The sequence below is a fragment of the Heterodontus francisci genome, chromosome 19, assembly GCF_036365525.1.
Source record: "Heterodontus francisci isolate sHetFra1 chromosome 19, sHetFra1.hap1, whole genome shotgun sequence".
Classification (NCBI taxonomy): Eukaryota; Metazoa; Chordata; class Chondrichthyes; order Heterodontiformes; family Heterodontidae; genus Heterodontus; species Heterodontus francisci.
The window spans coordinates 47,100,262-47,124,009 of record NC_090389.1 but is presented as its reverse complement, the minus strand read 5'-3'; the positions used below and the strand labels follow the sequence as shown (position 1 = coordinate 47,124,009).

At 44.2% G+C, this 23,748-nt stretch overlaps 1 protein-coding gene across 6 annotated transcripts in view; it reads right to left on the bottom strand.

Annotated features, from left to right (window-relative positions):
• The window catches only part of magi1b (membrane associated guanylate kinase, WW and PDZ domain containing 1b), a 492,316-nt gene that overhangs the window by 195,984 nt on the left and 272,584 nt on the right, over nt 1-23,748 (bottom strand). For all 6 annotated transcript variants that reach the window (XM_068051572.1, XM_068051574.1, XM_068051577.1 and 3 more), the window contains exon 2: nt 20,454-20,570. In XM_068051572.1, coding sequence (XP_067907673.1) covers nt 20,454-20,570 — 117 coding nt within the window. The remainder of the gene's footprint in view (nt 1-20,453; nt 20,571-23,748) is intronic.

Here is a 23,748-nt window from a genome sequence, read left to right as displayed (position 1 = left end):
GCTCCAGCTGGGTTATCCAACCTTTTCGCGTGGGGGGCCACATTACAATTTTTGTCTTATATAGGAGGCAGATGAGACAATTTCAGAAAGATAAAGGCATTAAAAATGTATCTTACTGTTAATCAAAACAACAATAAATGAGCATTTTTGTGAAAAAGCTTGAAATGAGAAGATTAATTTATTGACTTACTTTCCCATCACTATATTGGACACTGATTGAGTGAGACACCTGGCATTTTTTTGCTTGTATTAGTAGTCAATGTTTGCCTGCAAATTTGTAGCAATGTGGAGTATTCCAGATAGATGTCCATCTGTCAGGAATGATCTTGATCATTCACTCTCCCTCTCTGTCTCTCTCTCCCTGTATTCCCCACTCTGTGTCATCCTCACTCACTGTCAACCCCTTTCTCTCTCAGCCTCTGCCCCCCCTCTGCTCCTCTCTCTCTGTTCCCCCCGCCTCTCACCCTTCCCCCCCTCTGCTCCATCCCCCCCCCACCCCCCTCACCCTTCCCCACCTCTGCTCCATCCCCCCCCTTCCCCCCCTCTGCTCCATCCCCCCCCCCACCTCTGCTCCATCCCCCACCCCCCCCCGACAGTCGCAGGGAGCGGAAGTGCTCAGCACAGCAGCTTTGTGATTGGTCAGTTTTTTTTAAATTGCGCTGTCAGTTTCATAGCTGACAGGTGCTGACATCAGGAACTGTGGTTTCCCAGCTTCGAAAGATTCGGGGTTTTCCAGCGGGTCATAAAAAAAAAGTTGGAACCCGCCGGAGAAACCGAAAGCTGTCCGAAGTCAGCACCTGGCAGCTGTGAAACTGACTAGCAATTTTTTTTTAAAGCAGGACTGAAAGAAGATGGCAATGGAAAATTTATCATCTTTGAAATACATCAAAGAACAAAGAACAGTCCAGCACAGGAACAAGCCATTCGGCCCTCCAAGCCTGCGCCGATCTTGATGCCTGCCTAAAGTAAAACTTGCTGCACTTCCGGGGTCCGTATCCCTCTATTCCCATCCTATTCATGTATTTGTCAAGATGCCTCTTAAACATCATTATCGTACCTGCTTCCACCACCTCCCCTGGCAGCAAGTTCCAGGCACTCACCACCCTCTGTGTAAAGAACTTGCCTCGCACATCTCCTCTAAACTTTGCCCCTCTCACCTTAAACCTATGTCCCCTAGTAACTGACTCTTCCACCCTGGGAAAAAGCTTCTGACTATCCACTCTGTCCATGCCGCTTACAACTTTGTAAACCTCTATCATGTCACCCCTCCATCTCCGTCGTTCCAGTGAAAACAATCCAAGTTTATCCAACCCCTCCTCATAGCTAATGCCCTCCAGACCAGGCAACATCCTGGTAAACCTCTTCTGTACCCTCTCCAAAGCCTGCACGTCCTTCTGGTAGTGTGGCGACCAGAATTGCACGCAATATTCTAAGTGTGGCCTAACTAAAGTTCTGTACAGCTGCAGCTTGACTTGCCTATTTTTATACTCTATGCCCTGACCGATGAAGGCAAGCATGCCATATGCCTTCTTGACTACCTTATATCCACCTGCGTTGCCACTTTCAGTGACCTGTAGACCTGTACGCCCAGATCTCTCTGCCTGTCAATACTCCTAAGGGTTCTGCCATTTACTGTATACTTCCCACCTGCATTAGACCTTCCAACATGCATTACCTCACATTTGTCCGAATTAAACTCCATCTGCCATTTCTCCGCCCAAGTCTCCAACCGATCTATATCCTGCTGTATCCTCTGACAATCCTCATCACTGTCCGCAACTCCACCAACCTTTGAGTTGTCCTCAAACTTAATAATCAGACTAGCTACTTTTTCCTCCAAATCATTTATATATACTACAAACAGCAAAGGCCCCAGCACTGATCCCCACGGAACACAACTAGTCACATCCCTCCATTCAGAAAAGCACCCTTCCAGTTCTGTATCCATCTTGCCAGCTCCCCTCTGATCCCATGTGACTTCACCTTTTGTACCAGTCTGCCATGAGGGACCTTGTCAAAGGCTTTACTGAAGTCCATATAGATAACATCCACTGCCCTTCCTTCATCAATCATCATTGTCACTTCCTCAAAAAATGCAATCAAATTAGTGAGACACGACCTCCCTTTCACAAAACCATGCTGCCTCTCGCATCATAAGTCCATTTGTTTTCAAATGGGAGTAAGTCCTGTCCCGAAGAATCCTCTCTAATAATTTCCCTACCACTGATGTAAGGCTCACCGGCCTATAATTTCCTGGATTATCCTTGCTACCCTTCTTAAACAAAGGAACAACATTGGCTATTCTCCAGTCATCTGGGACCTCACCTGTAGCCAATGAGGATGCAAAGATTTCTGTCAAGGCCCCAGCAATTTCTTCCCTTGCCTCCCTCAGTATTCTAGGGTAGATCCCATCAGGCCCTGGGGACTTATCTACCTTAATGCTTTGCAAGACACCCAACACCTCCTCCTTTTTGATAATGAGATGACTGAGACTATCTACACTCCCTTCCCTAGGCTCATCATCGACCAAGTCCTTCTCCTTGGTGAATACTGATGCAAAGTACTCATTTAGTACCTCGCCCATTTCCTCTGGCTCCACACATAGATTCCCTTCTCTGTCCTTGAGCGGGCCAACCCTTTCCCCGGTTACCCTCTTGCTCTTCATATATGTATAAAAAGCCTTGGGATTATCCTTAATCCTGTTTGCCAATGACTTCTCATAACCCCTTTTAGCCCTCCTGACTCCTTGCTTAAGTTCCTTCCTACTGTCTTTATATTCCTCAAGGGATTCGTCTGTTCCTAGCCTTCTAGCACTTACGAATGCTTCCTTTTTCTTTTTGACGAGGCCCACAATATCCCGTGTTATCCAAGGTTCCCGAAACTTGCCAAACTTATCCTTCTTCCTCACAGGAACATGCTGGTCCTGGATTCTAATCAACTGACGTTTGAAAGACTCCCACGTGTCAGATGTTGATTTACCCTCAAACAGCCGCCCCCAATCTAAATTCTTCAGTTCCTGCCTAATATTGTTATAATTAACCTTCCCGCAATTTAGCGCCTTCACCCGAGGACTACTCTTATCCTTATCCACAAGTATCTTAAAACTTATGGAATTATGGTCACTGTTCCCGAAATGCTCCCCTACTGAAACTTCGACCACCTGGCCGGGCTCATTCCCCAACACCAGGTCCAGTACGGCCCCATCCCTAGTTGGACTATCTACATATTGTTTCAAGAAGCCCCCCTGGATGCTCCTTACAAGTTCTGCCCCATCCAAGCCCCTAGCACTAAGCGAGTCCCAGTCAATACAGGGGAAGTTAAAATCATCCACCTCTACAACCCTGTTACCTTTAAATCTTTCCAAATTCTGTCTACATATCTGCTCCTCTACCTCCCGCTGGCTGTTGGGAGGCCTGTAGTAAACCCCCAACATCGTGACTGCACCCTTCCTATTCCTGAGCTCCACCCATATTGCCTCGCTGCATGACCCCTCCGAGGTGTCCTCCCGCAGTACAGCTGTGATATTCTCCTTAACCAGTAATGCAACTCCCCCACCCCTTTTACATCCCCCTCTATCCCGCCTGAAGCTTCTAAATCCTGGAACATTTAGCTGCCAATCCTGTCCTTCCCTCAACCAAGTCTCTGTAATAGCAACAACATCATAGTTCCAAGTACATCAGCGGGCTGGATGGAAACCTTTGGCAGTCGCATCCTGGACCATGGGCTATATGTTGGACAATCCTGTGTTACAGGAACTTTGAGAAGTTGTTACAATATCTTCTACTAATTGTGGTGACTGGAGGGATATCAGTGCAAAATGAAGAATGGGGATGCCCTTTGCTATCCTCATTGGCGTGTTGTATGGAGGAGGATGAAGAGCATAAAATGTTTCTGCTGAGAGCAGTGTGACAGCACCAGAAGAGGTGGATGGTAAAGCAGAGGTACCCAGCTGAGAGCATGCATGGACCAAAGCAGATATTCCCAGACCTTGCAGAAGATACCTCGGAGATGTAAGCAAAGCCCAAGAAGAAATGCAGATGCTACAGATCCAAGATCAGGTGCACTGCTATTTTTATGCACTGCCCATGTGTTTTCCTTATTCCACAGGCCCCAGGAATATATGTACTTTGAAAGCTGCCATATGATTTTTTTTGTAATAGTTCAGCTAATTTTTATATAAGCAAAGATAACCCATTTCGAAGTGAATCAAAATAGAATCACCTTCATATCCTTTGTTTAGCAGAAAATTGTTGGTGATTTTCCAAGATAGAATACAGCAAATATACAATTTACTCAAATACATTCAAAGGGCATCCCAGAAATGATGCCTCGGTCTCAATTGAAATGGGGTTCTTTGTATACTCAGAGTAAAGAAATCCAACACCAGCAATTACTGGCCCTAAAATCTGAGTTGTAATTCAATCCAGTGGGGACTTAAACTCCCTTCCTATCATCCAGAGTGCCTCTAGCCTCCGGAAACAAATCAATAATTGAACATTTGAAAACTTTAAGTAATTAGATGGTGTGGAATCTTTGGACCAAAAAACCATGAATTTGCATTATAGAGTCAAAACAGCACAGGAGGAGGCCATTTGGCCCGATTATCTACTCTAATTTAACTAAGAGTAAAAGCTCCCAATGCAATATCAATTTCAAGTATTTCCTTTCTCATCCTATAAATTAGGAAAGAAAGAACCAGCCCCAGGAGATAGCAAAATCTATCACGATTCTCAAGACACTGTCCTCAGGCCCTCACAGGCTCCCATTAGAACGCTGTAATACTTTATGTTCTGAATATGCTTTTGTATCAGAGCAGTTAGTCACTGCAAAAGATTAGAAGATAATCACCGATGAGGAAAACCATTCGGCACAGATGTCTCGGAGGGTTGTGGAGTTACAGGAAGGGGTTACAGATGTCGGGAAGAGTGAGGCTTTGGAGGGATTTGAAAACAAGAAATAGAATTTTAAAATCGAGGTGATGCTCAACTGGGACCCAATGTAGGTCAGCGAGTACAGGGGTGATAGGGTGGACCACATGCCTGACACAAGACTCCCAAAACTAGCTTCTGCTCTGAGCTCAGTCATAGCAAGAGGCTACCAGGAGGGCAGAGGAAACGCGACAAGGATGTCCTTAAAGCCTCCCTGAAAAAATGTGACATCTCCACTGATTCGTGGGAATCTCTTGCCCGAGACCGCACAAAATGGAGAAGAAGCATCTGCGCTGGCGCCAGCCAATTCGAGCAACGTCGACATGCCCAGGCAGTGACCAAGTGCAAGCAGCAGAAGCAGCGTTCGGAAATTCAAGCATCCCATTCATTCGCCTCACCAAACATCACCTGCCCCACCTGTGGCAGACTGTGTGGATTATCATGGAACTGCATTTATTTTCTTCTCGGATTAAAACAGAGTACCTTTAAGACTCTGCCTGAAAACAGTGTACCCTTAAGACAGAGAGAGAAGTTTTAAATTTCTGAGAACAATGTGCCAGCTGCATCTATTACCTAGGCAACAGGAGGAGAGTGAGGAGGCCACATGGTATAATGTTCCAATTTAACTGTGTGCAAAAACCAGCTAAAACCAGTTTTGAGAGACACCAGTGAAGCGTGCTTACTGGAAGAAGGAGATGTCTATTTCTCTCAACAAAAATTCTACAATGAGCTACAAGCCATTTAATTGCCTAAGGAAGAAAAAACCCTTTGAAGAGACCACTTGTATTGCTGGCAGTGGCAAAATTCTTTTTCATTACTTCCAATCCAAGAAGTCTTTCTTTCAAGATTGAATCTCTGTTGACTGATTGTGTTTTCTGGAATTCGCAGTAAAGTTTTGACTGAGAGACTGCCGGTTTTAAAATCCGAGTGGACCCATTGCTATACTGTTTGTTTAAGGAACTGTGTGACGCCTGCTGCAGCCGAAGTGCTTTGAATGCCTAGCTATTGAGGGGCTGTTTCATTGAATCCACATGGAGACTTCAAGTGGCATTTGATTATTTTTACACTAGGATACCTCACCCATCAGGAACGTAACCCACAAAGACATATAACCCAGTTATTTATTTATTCTTAAGAAACAGCACATTTTTAAAACATCGTTTTTTTTTTAAACCTGATAACCGTTATTTTTGAGTGTATATGTGTGAAAGGGGGAGTTAGGTTAAAATAAAAAGTTATAATGTCTTTAGACATAGGTTTATCTTAATAGTGTTTAAGTTTTAATTTTAATAAATAGTTAATTTGTTATTATCTAAAGATACCTGGTTTGGTCTGTTTTATTCTGGGGATCACTAGAATGTTTAATTTGGCTGTTTTCTGGTTGGGTGGGAAAACCTTAATAATATGCTGCGACCTGTGGAGTGATGGGACTGAATTGACAGTGCATTGCTCCTACCTCGGTCATAACAGGTCCAGAATTGGACTATTCAGTCACCTACGGACCCAGAACCCTGGAGTGGAAGAAAGTCATCCTCATTCCTGAGGGACTGCCTAAGAAGAGGAAGAAGAAGAGGATAGGTGAACAGAACTTAGTGTGAGTTAGGGCATGGGAAGCAGAGGTTTGGATGACTTTGAGTTCATGGAGGATGGAAGATTGAAGTCCGACAATAGTGTACTGGAATAGTCAAGTCTAGAGGTAACAAAGGCATGATGACGGTTTCAGCTATTGTTAGAGTTAGTGGACAAGCTGATCCAGATTATACATTTAACATAAACTTCAGAAGTGGAGCAAAGGAATGCAGATTCAAAGTCGTAAAATGCAATTTTTGGACTTGTATATAAAATTAATTTATCACAGGGTGAGCAGGTGGAAATAGCATTTCTGCATTTATTTGGAACATTTCAATGCTACAGTGGTGGGATGCTAAAATCTCTCTGGATGGATCTGTAATCTGCTCCAGCCCTACAACTCTCCAGGATCCCTGTGCTCCTCCACTTTTGGCCTCTTGTGCATTCTCAATTTTAATCCCTCCACCATTGGCAGCCATGCCTTCAGCTGCTGAGGACTTCAGCTCTGGAAACTCCTCCCTAAATCTCTCTACCTCTCTTTCCTCCTTTGAGATACTCCTTAAACCTATCTCCTTGACCAAGCTTTTGGTCATCTGCCCTTATTATTTTCTCATGTGTCACATTTTGTTTGATAACCCTCCTGTAAAGCACCTTGGGATGTTTTACTATGTTAAAGGCACTATATCAATGCAAGGTGTTGTTATTGATGATCTCTACAAGATCCTTTTTCAGATCTCCTTTCTAGGTTGTAAAGCCCAAGTTTCGCAAATCATTTCAAGGACAATCAAACTTGAATTTATGTAGTGCCTTGACTTAATACAGTTTAACCCAAAACTCTATGGGACAGCAAATTGTCTCGGGCAGTGGCACAATATTCCATTGATTGCAATCGGACTGAATATCAGATCCTGTGTATAAATGGGTGGCTGATCCAATACCACCTGTCTTGCGCCAACTCCTGAGATTAACTGCTACCCCTTTGAAACCAAGGGATAAATTTTGAAGCACAGTTACTCTTATAACATATGTAAATGCAGCAGCCAAACAGTAAGTGAATAACCAATCAAGTTAATCTGCTTTTGTTGGTATTGGCTGAGGGAGGAACATTGGCCAGGACAGTTGGAAACCTCTTTGCTCTTCTTATAATAGTACCATGGGACCTTCTACGTCTACCTAAGTGGACAGATTAAGCTTCAGTTTAACATCTCAATGAAAGATGGCACCTTCCACAATGCAGCATACCCTCAGTACTGTACTGAAGTATCAACCTCAGAATATGTGCTTAACGTTATAATGCAGGTTGAACACAGAGCCATCAGACACAGAGGCGACACTCACTGAACCAAGCTGTCATTGAAGGGTAAAAGATCATGAAATCGATCAAGCCTGCTCAGTTCAGTCAATGGTGTGACCTTGAACACTGTCCCCTCACTCTTTGCCAACACTGTCTATGAGGAAAGGCAAACAAACAAAAAAAGAGAAAACCTGAATACAAGTCAAGGGAAACTCCAGAAATTCCTATCTGACTCCCTAAAGCAATTAAGTGAAATTCTAGGAAACTATTGTTGTCTGTGATGCATCAGTTTGCCCCAGAGTTTGATCCTTAATCTGAAGTTCCCAAAGACTTTGTAGACATAACCTTTAGTTCTTCCCTCCATCTTCATTCAAAGTAACCAATTTAATAAGGTAGCCAATTGTCTCATATATTTTAAATATATTTTAACCCACACGCACCACCCTGCTATATAAATATAAGTTGTATTGACATTGCAACAGTATTGTAGTACAGTAGTTTATTGGCTGTAAAGCACTTTGGGCTGACCTGAGGTCATGGAAGGCACTATATAAATCAAATACTTTGTTAGGACAATTTTAACCTTCATCTGTGTCCAATGAAAGTGAGGTTTTAAATATAAAATATATTTTAAGAAGTCCAATCATATGCCCCCTCCCAAGCTCATGTTTCTCTTGCGGCCCACCATTTTAACTAAAAGCTCTGAGATCTGGTATCCTTCTGGTTGCAATCTTCAGCACCTTCTCCAGAGTCCTGATATCCTTCATCATGTGTGTGGTCCAAAATTGGACATAACAGACCCAATTATAAACAGTAGTGAGTGGTGAGCGTGGGGCCTGCTGGGCAAACAGCAGATTCCCTCCGACTGGCTGCCATGTGGCCCAGGCCATTTTAATTCCCAGTGTCTTATTACAATATCCCAGGCATGACTCCTGCCTGAACTTTGTGGGAATGACGTGCAGGCCAGAGGACAGGAGCAGGAAATCGCATGGCTGCAGGTCATTGCCCAGAACTCAAATGAAGCAATCTCTGACAGTTGGGGAATGATGTTGAGGGAGTTACTGGAGTGAGTTGTGATCAGGCCAGGGGAGATAGCCCAGAGCAAAGGAGTCCCCGGGTTTATTTGTGGAGCACACCTGCTCTTCCTGGTCAACAAAGAAAATTTAAAAAACAAGTAACTTACCCCGATCAGCCCTCTTCTGACTCTGCCCCTTGTGGTGCCTTGCTGAACTCACAAATGCGAATTAAAATCTAGTCTAGGTCCAAATTACATCAATGTTCCCCGACCTTTAAATATTTATGAGACAACAGCCTTTTAGACTAGCTGAAAGCTGGGAGTTAAAACTATTGCAAGAATAAGGTACCATGCTGGATGCTGCCTATATTTTAACCCACACGCACCACCCTGCACACCTCACTTTCATTGGACACAGATGGAGGTTAAAATTGTCCTAATAAAGTATTTAATTTATATAGTGCCTTCCATGACCTCAGGTCAGCCCAAAGTGCTTTACAGCCAATAAACTACTGTACAACAGTACTGGTGCAATGTCAATACAACTTATATTTATATAGCGCCTTTCATGTAATAAAACATCCAAGGCACTTGACAGGAGCATTATAAAACAAAATATGACATCAGACCACATAATTCAGGCAGATGACCAGAAGTTTGGTCAAAGAGGTAGGTTTTAAGGAGTGTCTTAAAGGAGGAAAGCGAGGTAGAGAGGTGGAGAGATGTACAGAGCCTAGGGCCTAGATAGCTGAAGGCGCAGCCACAAATAGTTGAGCAATTAAAATCGGGATGCTCAAGGGACTGCAATTAAATATGCACAGATATGTCAGAGGGTTGTGGGGCTGCAGGAGATTACAGAGATAGGGAGGGATGAGGCCATGGAGAGATTTGCAAATAAGGAGGAAAATTTTAAAATCAAGACATTGCTTGACCAGGAGCCAATGTAGGTCAGCGGGCACAGAGGTGATGGGTGAATGGGACTTGGCGTGAGTAAGAAAATGGGCAGCAGAGTTTTGGATGACTTCAAGTTTACGGAGGATAGAACATGGGAGGCTACCTGGAGTGTTTTGGAATAGTCAGGTATAGAGGTAACAAAGGCATGGATTCAGCAACAGATGAGCTGAGGCAAAAGTGGAGTCAGGCGATTTTACAGAGGTGGAAATAGGCAGTCTTAATGCAAAAATGCGGTCAGAAGCTCATCTCAGAGTCAAATATGACACCAAGCATGTGAATTGTCTGGTTTAGTCTGACAGTTGCCAGGAAGAGGGATGGAGTGGTAAATAGGGAACAGAGTTTGGAGTGGGGACTGAAAACAATGGCTCTCGCTTCCCAATATTTAATTGGAGGAAATTTCTGCTCATCCAGTACTGGATGTTGGATAAGCAGTCTGATAATTTAGCAACAGCGGAGGAGTTGAGAGGAGTAATAGTGAGGGACAGCCGGTTGTCATCAGCATTCAAACACTGTGCTTTCAGAATATGTTTCCGTGGGGAAGCATGTAGATATCCCTGGGGTCACCAGAGGTAACAGTGTGGGAGCATAAACAGAAGCCATTTTAAGTGATACTCTGGCTCCGATTAAATAGATAATGGAACTAGATGAGTGTAGTCCCACCCAGCTGGATGACAGTGCAGAGGCATTGGAGGAGGATGGCGTAGTCAACTGTGTCAAAGGCTGCAGATAGGTTGAGAAGGACAAGGAGGGATAATTTACCTTTGTCACAAACACATAGGAAGTCATTTGTGACTTTGGTGTAAGCCGTTTCAGTAGTGTGGCAGGGGCAGACTGGAGGGATTCAAAAGTGGAGATCTGGGAATGATGGGCATGGCTTTGGGTAAATCAAGGGAGGGTTTGTAAAGGAGGGAGTTGATGATGCCAGATTTAAAGCAGAGACGGACAACACCTGAAGAGAGAGAACTGTTAACAATATCAACTAACATGGGGACCAGGAGGGAAAGTTGGGTGTTCAGTACTTTAGTGGGAATAGGATTGAGGGAGCGGGAGGTGGGTCTCATGACAAGGTGAGTTTGAAGCAGGCATGAGGGGAGACAGGAGAGGAATCAGAGAATACTGCAAGTTCAGGGCTAGGGTGGGAGGGAGCATTAGACAAAGTTTGGTCCGGTGGGCTAGTGGAAGGGAGGGACACGACAGAGGCAGCTGATTGGATGGTCTTGATCTTAATAACAAAGAAGGCCATAAGCTCCCTGCATTTGTTGTTGGAGATGAGGGTGCAGGGGACAAGGGAGAGGGGTTTAAAAAGACAGTTTGCAGTAGAGAAATGAAAGTAGGGGTTATCTTTGCAATCCAGGATGATCCTGGATTAGCGAGCAGTTTTAGCAGATGAGAGTAAGACCCGATAATGTTTTATGTGGTCCAGCCAGAACTGGCGGTGGATGGCAAAACCAATTGTCTGCCATTTCCTTTCAAGTCATGTGTCGCTTGGACTTAAGGAGATGAGAGCCAGATTCGGGGGAAACGGTCAGGGGAGAGAGACTGATCTTTTTTATTGGGAACTAGGGCATCAAAGGTGGAGGAGAGGATATGGTTAAGCAAATCAGTAGCTGCAGAAATATTGTGGTGAACAGAGGGCCAAAGGCTAGACAGTTGAGATTTTGAAAGTGCAGTTGTAAGTGAACTGGGGGAAAACTTTTCCAGGGCAGATACAGACGAGGTAGGGGTGGGGCGTGGCAGGGGAAAGTGAGTGGACAGTGATGCAAGGAAGCGATCAGAGATGGCCCTATCTGTTATTGATACAATGGGACCCGCAAGACCACGTGAGATGTCAAGGTCAAGCTGGTAGTCATGTATATTAGTTGCATTTACGTGGGGGGAGAGATTTAGGGAGGATCTGAGGGCAGTGAACCCAGAGCAGAAAGAGCATGAGTTGAGATGGAGTTTGAAATCACAGAGGATGAGAAGTCACTCAGTGCTGAGGCTGAGGGAGGAAAACAGTGAAGGTAACTAAGTGAGAAATCAACCAATGTATATCTAGATGATCCTTAAACAATGATGGTATGCAGTGTCTAGATATACCTGGGGTTTTCTAACTCATGCGTGACTGCATTTATATGATGTGTTATAACCAAGCCCATTCACCTAACTTCTCGAAATGGACTTCCATTGCACGCTTTGAACCATTTGTAAATTTGAGAATATTGGTGGTTAAGTTTCTCTGCAGAATATGAAAATAATCAACAATAATGGATTGAGAACCCTGATGAATAGGTTCGCAGAGATTCAAATTAAATCCACCCACATCAATTCTCTGCATATGCAATTTCATCCTGAAACTTATCAATCATAATAACTGTCCTACAATACCATGATTTTTCTTTTCTACAAGCGATCTATGTGATATCTTATCAAGTATACAACATCAGCCAACACCGCTACTACCAAAGTCAATCTCATGGGATTACAATTTCCAGTGTCAGATTTCCTTCCTATCTTAAATAACGTGACTGTTGTAGCCCATCAGTGCACTACAGCTGCATATTAACATCTTATGTACAAGTACTACTCCTTTTCCTCTTCCATATTCTCATTGGCTATATAAGCCCATGGATTCCCCCAGACAGTACTTAATTTTGACAAAAATATGTCAATGTACTTCATAATATTACATTATAATCATGTGGGAAAACTATTTTTTAAAATGTCACTTTACATAAATCAATGCAACTGCTTTTATTGAATCACCAATTCATCCAGGTGTTACGACCTCAATGAGACCGTTAATGCTAAAACAAGAGATATGAACTCCCCAGACCAAATTAAATAAGTTGGGTTGGCATCCTTCCATCTACGAAAGATGATGGACACACAGCAAACAATCCATTTAGGTGGAGTGTCTTCTCTTTGTGCACCATTACTGATGTCTATGAAGGCCAACCCTTTGAAAGGCAGGTTCTGCCACAAGTGCTGCACTCGAAGCTACCATGTGACTTTGTGAGTTGTTTTCAGCAATGGTGCCTGTTGCCACTGGTCATCGTGGTAGTGGATGATAGTCCACAGGATCTGTCACCATTTCCCTCTTTTACCAGCTGGTGACTCCAAAGTCTGATAGTCGACATTTAGGGCCTTCATGTCACGTTTGCAAGCATCCTTGAAGTGGAGTAAAAGCAAAATACTGCAGATGCTGGAAATCTGAAATAAAAACAAAAAGTGCTGGAAATACTCAGCAGGTCTGGCAGCATCGGTGGAAAGAGAAGCAGAGTTAACGTTTCAGGTCTGTGACCTGTCATCTGGCCCCGGCTATCTCAGCATACAGAAGGTCCTTGGATATGTGACCGTCTTCCATCCTGTGGACATGTCCGATCCACCAAAGCTGCCTCTGTTTGATTAGTGGCAACACACTTGAGAGATCTGCCGTTGAGGGGACTGCCACATTTGTGATTTTGTCCGACCAAGATACACCCATACTGCGCTGCAGTCACTGAAGATGGAAATTATTGAGCTTCTTTTCCTGGTGGTTGTAAGTCGCCCGTGTTTCTCAGCCATTCAGCAAGGTGCTGAGAACACAGGCCTTATAAATCATCGGCTTGGTCTTAAGGGTCCGCTTGGTTTTATCCCATGCGCGTTTCTCGAGTCAACCAAAGGTGGCAGCTGCTTTCCTTACGCATTTTTTTTTATTCATTCATGGGAAGTGGGCATCACTGGCTATGCCAGCATGTATTGCCCATCCCTAATTGCCCTCGAGAAGGTGGTGGTGAGCTGCCTTCTTGAACCGCTGCAGTCCATGTGAGGTAGGTATACCCACAGTGCTGTTAGGAAGGGAGTTCCAGGATTTTGACACAGCGACAGTGAAGGAACGGCGATATAGTTCCAAGTCAGGATGGTGTGTGACTTGGACGGGAACTTGAAGGTGGTGATGTTCTCATGAATCTGCTGCTTTTGTCCTTCGTGGTGGTACAGGTCGTGAGTTTGGAAGGTGCTGTCTAAGGAGCCTTGATGCATTGCTCCAGTGCATCTCGTAGATGGTACACACTGCTGCCACAATGTGTCGGTGGTGGAGGGAGTGAATGTTTGTGGATGGTCTGCCAATCAAGCGGGCTGCTTTGTCCTGGATGGTGTCGAGCTTCTTGAATGTTGTTGGAGCTGCACCCATCCAGGCAAGTGGAGAGTATTCCATCACACTCCTGACTTGTGCCTTGTAGATGGTGGACAAGCTTTGGGGAGTCAGGAGGTGAGTTAATCACCACAGGCTTCCTAGCCTCTGACCTGCTCTTACAGCCATGATATTTATATGGCTACTGCAGTTCAGTTTCTGGTCAATGGTAGCCCCTAGGATGTTTATAGTGGGGGATTCAGTGATGGTAATGCCATTGAATGTCAAGGGGAGATGGTTAGATTCTCTCTTGTTGGAGATGGTCATTGCCTGGCACTTGTGTGGCACAAATGTTACTTGCATCGAGCTCTGCATCATGGGACAGTTTGTCTGTCACAAAGAACCCAAGGTAGCAGAATCTGCTAACCACTTCCAGTGGAGTGTTATTTAGTGTGATCAGGGACGGAGATGTAACACTTTGTCCCATGACCTCGTTTTCTTGACGCTTATTGTCAAGAAGAACAAATTACAGGTATGAGAGAGATAGTCCATGAGGCTTTGTAGCTGAGTTTCTGTGTGTGACTAGCGCAGCATCATTAGCGTAAAGAAATTCTCTGATCAGGACATGATGTGTTCTTGGCTTCGCTTTCAGCCTTGATAGATTATAGAGTTTGTCGTCTGACCTATTGTGCAAGTAGGTTCCTTCCATACCTGCAGGGAAGGCAAAGGTCAGGAGCATGGAGAAGATGCCAAACAGAGTCAGAGCTAGGAATCAACCCTGTTTTACTCCAAAACTATCGGAAATGGAGCCATCAAACTATACAATGCAGTGCATGTTTTAAGACTTATAGTATAACAACTAAACTAAAAATCAACATTAATTAAATAGTACTTTGCAAGCAGCTAATACACTAAGTTACAGAGAAAGATATTTCTCTTTAACTTATTAAAACATTTGGAAACCCCACACAACACACATTTATATGTTGCAGTGTCTTCATTGAAGCAATATCTTGCAGTTGAAAGTCCCAAACTCCTCCCAGTTGCAATGGGTTGAATTTCCCAGTCCTTTTCAAAGTCAGTGTCCTTTTCGCTCACTTCTTCCAGCCCTTTTGGCCTGGATTTCCATGAATAAGACAATCTCTGGTGATCCTGTTTGTCTTTTTCCTCCGCAGACCTCGGCTTTCAAATTGGGTTCAAGTCTTCCCAGCCTTGTGCTGTACAGTGTTCTGAGAGCAGATGTTTTCTCTCTCTTTTGTTCTTCTGAGGCTGCCACTGCTGGTCTTTGTGTCTTCTGGTCTTCCTTACAGCCTGTTGAATTTATCCAGAACCAAAAGTCAATAGTCATTTGCCTTTTTCAATATGCACAGCCACAGGTCTGGCCACAGCAGAACCACCTTGGCCTTCATTTGTATTCAGATGTTAAAAATTTCAACTCGAATTTGCACCATCAGAGCCCCTGGCTTCCTGTTTATGATCAGAGAGTCTGGGAGAGCTAAACCCATTGTTCTTCAGGTGTCAAAACCTTGCATTCTGCTTTCAAAACGGTCTTTGATCTGGGTCCCTTGTTCGCATGTTAACCAGACTCCCTGTCTTGTCTCTAGGCAGAGTTGGTGTGAGGCCACATGACTCCTCCAAATCCTTCTTTCACGACATCAAAAATCAGTTTTTTAAAAAACAATCATACTACAAAGTCCAGCACGCATAACACCAGGAAGAATCTTTCTTTACCAACTGCTACCAGCACTGGATGAACTATATCACCAAATGACTCAGCTAAAATTTTTATCATGGTATGCAAACCATTGAATGAATTTCTGCCACAATTCATTATTTAAATAGTCGCTTAGTAGTACAGAACTTGAGCAATGCTGAAAAAAGAGAGATGCTGTCAAAGCTTTTCGTCTTGCACTCATTAGCACAGATGCAAGAAGGCCAAATTTCAAAAGGAGCAACAATATGCATGAGAAAAGGGGTTCTGCTTGGTTGGCAAGTCAACTCTGATTGGTTGAGGCATTGCCGTGGAAGAATGCAAAAGGGAACTATTGTCCCCCACACTTTTATTTAATTCAAAAAAGGCGCAATGCCTGGACAGGTTCCTTTTGTCCGCAGAGGACAGGTTCCTGCGTATGAATATATGTCGCTTCTAGTAAGCATAAGTGAACCACTTCGCGAGACTGACTGATAATCTTAAATTGGTTATTAGTGAAATTCGTAGCACACTCGGGATTGTTCCATAAGTGCTGTCCAATCGCGGAATCACATCTAACATTAGACCTTGTGTTGTGAGTTTTGTGAGTGCGGGCTGGCTGAGTATGGTTGAATTCCATTGCCGTTCTGATGCTAGGTATATAGGCTATACGTCCCAACGACTGGCAGATCAGATCAAACAGCACGTCCCTTTGGCTGTTCACAATAGGCACAGTACTGCTTGCTAGAAGCTACATATATTCATATTTAGAGATTTTTGATCATTTCCTTTCTTCATGGGAATATTGAGTTATGTTTAAGTATCCTGTTTTAAAAGTGAACCCATATTGTTTTTGAAAACCACTGGCTGCAGTCATTGTAGATTTGTTTTAAAGCCAGATGAACCAATTTGTGAAATGTGACAGCTCAGCATCTTGTTCAACCGCATACAATGAAGGTCAACTTTTTCATCCCAGCTCGATTAAATCAAGATGCCCCTTATTCATTTTGAGATTAACAGGAAATGTTTTATTTAAACCTGCAAACCAGCATAGAGTGGTGGGTGAGGGGCGGTGGAGTGGGAGGTATTGGGTTTGATTTACAGGTCTACTGACAAATCACTGAGCAGGGATAAAGTTAGAGGGATAAAGTTAGAGGGATAACCCCCCACACCCTCCCACCCCCACTGGCTGAATAGAAGGAGAAAAGGGACAAAGGAACACATGGGCAGTCAGTCAGGTTTTTATACAAAAGACTGAGTTTCTGGCTTCAGTCCAGAGCTGGAAGCTAAAACGCAGGAGGTTTGTTTTTGCAGTTATAAGTTCTTTAGAAAGGAAGGTAATGCCAAAAACAAGTCAGCCAACCCACAAAAGGCCGCATAATCTATTATTTATTCCCATTTTACTGGGAGAGAGGAGCAATTGAGCGAAGAAAAGAGATTTGCTGTGACTGTTACTTCCTGTCTGTAAAAAAAAAGCATCTTAATTTCTTTACCTGGCTACATCCTATTAGGTGTTTCTCATTCTGCCTTAGGAAAGATTGAGGAAGCCCACCTGAGAAAGACACCATATCCAGTTCAGATGACAGGGTGGTTCTATTGCTACACTCAACCAGTCTCAATCCATCACCACCCTCCTCTGCCTGGCTGAACTTGTTCTCACACTGAACAACTTCTCCTTTAACTCAACTCACTTCCTGCAAATAAAAGGTGTTGCTATGGGTATCCACATGGGTCCTAGCTATGCCTGCCTTTCTGTCAGATATGTGGAGCATTCTTTGTTCCAGTCCTACTCAGCAGTGTGTACCATCTACAAGATGCACTGCAGCAATTCTCGAGGCTCCTTGGACAGCACCTTCCAAACCCGCGAACTCTACTACCTCGAAGGACAAGGGCAGCAGATGCATGGAAACACTACCACCTGCAAGTTCCTCTCCAAGTCACACACCATCCTGACTTGCAACTAGATCACTGTTCCTTCACTGTCACAGGGTCAAAATCCTGGAACTCCCTTCCGAACAGCACTGTGTGTACCTACCCCACATGGGCTATGGCAGTTCATGAATGCAGCTCACCACCACCTTCTCAAGGGCAATTAGAGATGGGCAATAAATGCTGGCCTAGCCAGCGATGCCCACATCCCATGAACCAATAAAAAAAACTCTGCCTCCCTCCTTCACCTCTTTTTCCAGCACATTGATGACCCTATCGGTGTAATTTCCTGCTCTCACTCTGAGCTGGAAAACTCCATCAACTTTTCTTCCAATTTCCACCCTTCTCTCACCTTCACATGATCCATCTCTGACTCTTCCCTTCTCATCCTCAACTTCCCTGTCTCCATTTCTGGGGATAGCCTATCAACTAATATTCACTGTCAGCTCACTGATTCTCACAGTTACGTTGATAACACTTCCTCACACTTTGCTTTCTGTCAGGACTCCATTCTATTCTCCCAGTTTCTCCATCTGCGTTGCATCTGCTCTGATGATGCAACCTTCCATACCAGTGCTTCTGATAGGTCTTCCTTTTTCCTTAACCCAGGATTCCCCCCACCATGGTTGACAGGGCCCTCGACCATGTCTGCTCCATTTCCCACACTTCTGCTCTCATCCCTTCCCCTCCCTCCCACAACCATGATAGGTTTCCCCTTGTCCTCACCTTCCACCCCACCAGCCTCCACATTCAATGGATCATCCTCCACCATTACACTACCTCCAAAGTGATACCTACCACCAAACACATCGTTCCCTCCCTTCCCCTTCCAGCATTCTGAAGGGACTGTTCCCTCCGCGACACTCTGGTCCACTCCTCAATTACCTCCAACACCCTCTCCCCTTCCCATGGCACCTGTCCATGCAAGTGCAGGAGATGCAACACCTGCCCTTTTACTTCCTCTCTCCTCACCCTCCAAGGCCCCAAACACTCCTTCCAAGTTAAACAGCAATTTACTTGTACTTCTTTCGATTTAGTATACTGTATTTGCTGCTTACAATGCCATCTGCTGTACAATGGGGAGACCAAAGGCAGATTGGATGACTGTTTTGTGGAACACCTTTGTTCAGTCCACAAGCGTGACCCCGAGCTACCATTTTAATTCTCCACCTTGCTGTCACGCTGACATCTCTGTCCTCAGACTCTTCCTGTATTCCAATGAAGCTCAACGTAAGCTTGAGGAACAGCACCTCATCTTTCGATTAGGCACTTTACAGCCTTTCAGACTCAACATTGAGTTTAACAATTTCAAACTATAATCTCTTTTTCCTTTTCTTTGCATGTTTTGTTATTTCTTTTTTTTTTGCTTTCAGACAGCAACACACCTGCTCCAGGCACATTTTGTTTCATTGTTTCTTTTCTTGCCCCATCACCACTCCCTTTGGCCCTGCATGACTACCTCTTTTGCCATTCAATCTCTCCAACCTATCACAGACCTTCCCTTTTGTTCTTTTTCCCACCGTCCCCCATCAACCTGAAACATTAGTTCTGTTGCTCTCTCTGTTGTGGGACGACCTTAAGGAGCTGTAAGTGAATATCACCAGAGGAAGTGATGTCATGTCACACATGACCAGGCAGTTGTGGGTGGAGCCTGACACAGTGAAATGCGTGTAGATGTGCTCGTGCAATAGCTGTTTCTATATATATGTTCTGGTTAAAGTATAATAAAACCCACGGTTGCTTTGGATAGTACTTGTCGTCATGTGAGTCTTACAATAGATCACAACCCAAAGGATCAAGTAATATTACACTTTCTACAGATGCTGCCAGAACTGCTGAGTATTTCCAGCATTTTCTGCCTATATTTCAGATTTCCAGCATTCATAGTAGTTAGTACTTGTCTCCTATTTTTATGCCCCTGGGTTACACTAGAATATAATTGAATATTGAACAATATAAACACACTTGTGAATGTTAGACATTTGGAATATTTACAGGAATGGTCAGCATCAATGTATATTAGAAAATATCTAATTCAAGACTCTGAATTTGTCACAATAATCTCTGAGGTGAGCAGATAACCTGCTCCCATTTCTCTGCTAATGCCATTCTGAGGTGCACAACAGCAGCTTGTCCATCACGTTCCTTCCAATTTCCCCGGCACTTGGAAAAGGCATCTCAACAAGGCCCGGTCCCTCCCCACATCTAGTTCTGGCATTTATCCTTTTCGTCTCAGACTAGTTTAAAAGGAGTTTTTTGTGAAGGAAACAGCAACAACAACTTATATGTATATAGCATCTTTAACATAATAAAGCGTTCCCAGGCACTTCACAGGAGCATTATAAAACAAAGTATGACACAGCTACAAAAGGAGATATTAGATCAGATGACCAAAGCTTGGTCAAAGGGGTAGGTTTTAAGGAGCAGTTTAAAGGAGGAAAGTGAGGTGGCGAGGCAGAGAGATGTAGAGAGGGAATTCCAGAGGGCCTAGGCAACTGAAAGCACTGCCGCCAATGGTGCAGCAATTAAAATCCAGGATGCACAAGAGGCCAGAATTAGAGGATTGCAGATATCTTGGAGGGTTATGGGGCTGGAGCAGATTACGGAGGTAGGGAAGGGTTGAGGACATGGAGGGATTTGAGAAGAATGAGAATTTCAAAATCAAGACGTTGCTTGACCAGGAGCCAGTGTGGGTCAGCAACCACATGCGTGCTGGGAAACGGGACTTGGTGCAACTTGAGATGCAGGCAGCAGAGTTTTGGATGACCTCAAGTTTATGGAGAGTAGAATATTGGAACCAGGAGTGTGTTGAAATAGTCAAGTCTAGAGGTAACAAAGGCATGAATTCGGGTTTCAGCAGAAGTAAAACAAAATGTACCAGCTGAATATTATGAATGTCGAAGAGGACCAAAATCATCACAATGCCATAACAGTAAAAAATTCAAATTAAAGCTAAAAGGCAAACAGTTTATTATACATACAAGGCACAGCATGCCGATAAAGGTTGTCTCGTATTGTTTGTTGCAGTTCGTGATCGGCAGATCCTTTCTGAAATCGCTGACTAAGATAGTGCCGTAGGTCTTTGTTTAGTTTGCTTCCTGCAATAAAATAAAAATTTAAGTTAGTTGATAGCACAACTTTTAGCTCCTGATGACTATTCTCACATAGCTCTATTTGTGATCGACTTACAGGACCCTGATGTGCACACAGCAGTCAAGATTTCAACATGAATGTCCATTTTGGGTCAAAGTATCAAAAACCATGAGATGCTCAGTTAGCACAACATATGAATACAAAACAAGACTAGGACTTTTAAATATGATAAATTTTCCAAAATCATCTCTAAAGCGCTTTATTTCACAATGCATACTCATGTTATAATTTACAAGTCAGATAGAAAATGTTAAGAATTCACACTTAATAATTTACTAAAACTTACTAAAGGACCTAGTAAATTATATGGAAAATAAGAAGGTGAGGCCCACTTTGAAGTGTGGCCACACAGCCAGAAGGCTGAATCAAAAGAACATTAGCATTAATGCCCTGTATATTTATCTCATTGATAAAAAAGGATAAGAAAGAAGGATCAGACCTGTACTGTACCCGGCAGGAAGATCTCTGATAGCCTCGCGCTACTCAGGGATACGATCGCCTACGTACGGGACAGGAGGGTGGACACCTGCCTCATCAGCCTGGACCAGGAGAAGGCTTTTGACAGGATATCGCACACCTACATGATGGACGTGCTTTCCAAAATGGGGTTTGGGGAGGGAATCTGCAATTGGATCCAACTGCTCTACACAAACATCAGTAGCACAGTGTCAATCAACGGGTGGGAATCTGAAAGTTTCCCGATCAAATCTGGAGTCAGACAGGGCTGTCCTCTGTCCCCGGTCTTGTTTGTTTGCTGTATTGAACCCTTTGCTGAGTCTATTAGGAAGGATGCGAGCATAAGAGGGGTGACAATCCCAGGCAGCGGAGGCACTCAGGTCAAAACCTCCCTGTACATGGATGACGTGGCCGTCTTCTGCTCGGATCCGCTGTCCGTGCGCAGACTGATGAGCACCTGCGACCAGTTCGAACTGGCCTCGGGAGCCAAAGTTAACCACGGCAAGAGCGAGGCCATGTTCTTTGGGAACTGGGCTGACCGATCCTTTGTCCCCTTCACCGTCAGGTCAGATTACCTGAAGGTGCTGGGGATATGGTTCGGAAGGGCCGGGGCGTGCACCAAAACATGGGAGGAGCGAGTAGCCAAGGTACGACAAAAGTTGGGCATGTGGGGGCAGCGATCTCTCTCCATTGTGGGTAAGAACCTGGTCATCAGGTGCGAGGCGCTCACGTTGTTGCTCTACGTGGCGCAGGTCTGGCCCATACCCCACTCCTGCGCCGTGGCAGTCACCCGAGCCATTTTCCGCTTCGTCTGGGGATCTAAAATGGACCGGGTCCGGAGGGACACGATGTTCAAATCTCTGGACATGGGCGGGAAAAATGTACCCAACGTGGCCCTCATCCTGATGACCACCTTCGTGTGCGGCTGCATCAAGCTATGTGTAGATCCCCAGTACGCAAACTCCAAGTGTCACTACGTGCTGAGGTTCTATCTGTCCCCGGTGTTGCGAAGGATGGGCCTGGTCACATTGCCGCGGAATGCTCCGTGCAGTTGGGCGGCGCCGTACCACCTATCCTTCGTGGAGCAGTTTCTGCGGAAAAACACCTTTGACCACCGGTCCATCAGGCAGTGGTCTGCACGGAATGTCCTCAAGGCCCTACGGGAAAATGAAACGGTGGATCAAGTCGGATGGTTCCCCGAGCAGACCGTCAAAGTCATTTGGCGGAATGCCTCATCACCAGAGCTTTCAAACAAGCACCAAGACGTAGCTTGGCTGGTGGTGAGAAGGGCCCTCCCCGTCAGATCCTTCATGCACACCCGAAGTCTCGCCCCCTCCGCACAGTGCCCCCGCGTTGGCTGTGGTGGGGAAGAGACGGTCGCCCACCTCCTCCTGGAATGTGCCTTTGCAAAGCAGGTGTGGAAAGAGATGCAGTGGTTTTTGTCAAGGTTCATCCCAAGCAGCTCTGTAACACAGGAGTCTGTGCTCTACGGGCTGTTCCCAGGGACGCACACCGAGACAAACATCAACTGCTGCTGGAGGACTATCAATTCGGTGAAAGACGCCCTTTGGTCTGCCCGAAACTTGCTGGTCTTCCAGCGCAAAGAGTTGTCCACCACCGAATGTTGCAGACTGGCACATTCCAAGGTCCAGGACTACGTGCTGAGGGACGCACTAAAGCTTGGGGCAGCCGCAGCAAAGGCTCAATGGGGAAAGACCACAGTGTAAGGTTCCCCCACCAAGCTGGACTGAGGGGCTGGAACCATGGGAAACCCCACGAACTGTATCGTTAATATTCTCAATTGCTGTAAATGTAAAACTGTAATTGACATGACAATTGTGAAACGGAAGGGTTGGGAAGAAACTCATGACATTATTGAAAGAAACTGATCTCTTTTGCAATGTTTGTATTTTTTCGTGCTGTTTGGAAACTGTTTGGCAATGTAATTTTTACAGATTTTTATGAATAAAGTATATTTTGGAAATAAAAAAAAAGAAAAACCCTGATCTCATGGCTACGAGATAAGAACTCATTGCATGACACTCGAGAAGATTTTGGCAAACTTATCATTTAAATAAATCTTAATCATGCCTTCTTACCATATATTGTGCTAACTGCACACTGCAAAATAATTGTGCAGATTAATATTAATTAACAAATAATATAGATTAATGTTAATTTTGATGCTTATTAGTTTTAGTCACCTGAAGAATCCCACTCAAAAACATTGTTCCATTTGTGTGATAAAATTAGAGTTTCCATGTGACTTCTAATGGATCTGAATTTTCTTGGTTTCTATTGTTGAAATCTTGTTCTTGACAATGTAAAAATAAAATAATTCTTAAGAACTAGAGATCTATTTCAAGTATGAGACTATTCTGTTTGAACTGTACTAGTAACTCAATTAGAAGGAGGAAATAAGGCAAACCCCTCCATACACTATGTGCTGAGATATACCCTTCCTTTCAGTTCAGTTTCTGCTATTGTTGGAATCTGAATCTTCAGTTCTTTTGCTTCTTTACAGCTTACAAAAAAAAAAATCACTTCACTCTCCATTACTACTGCTGTCATTTGTCTGCTTGAAGTAGCTGCTGGTTGATTTCCGGTCATGTCTTAAGAGTGTGGTCAATCCATTTTGAATGTACATTCAGCTACAATGAAAACATT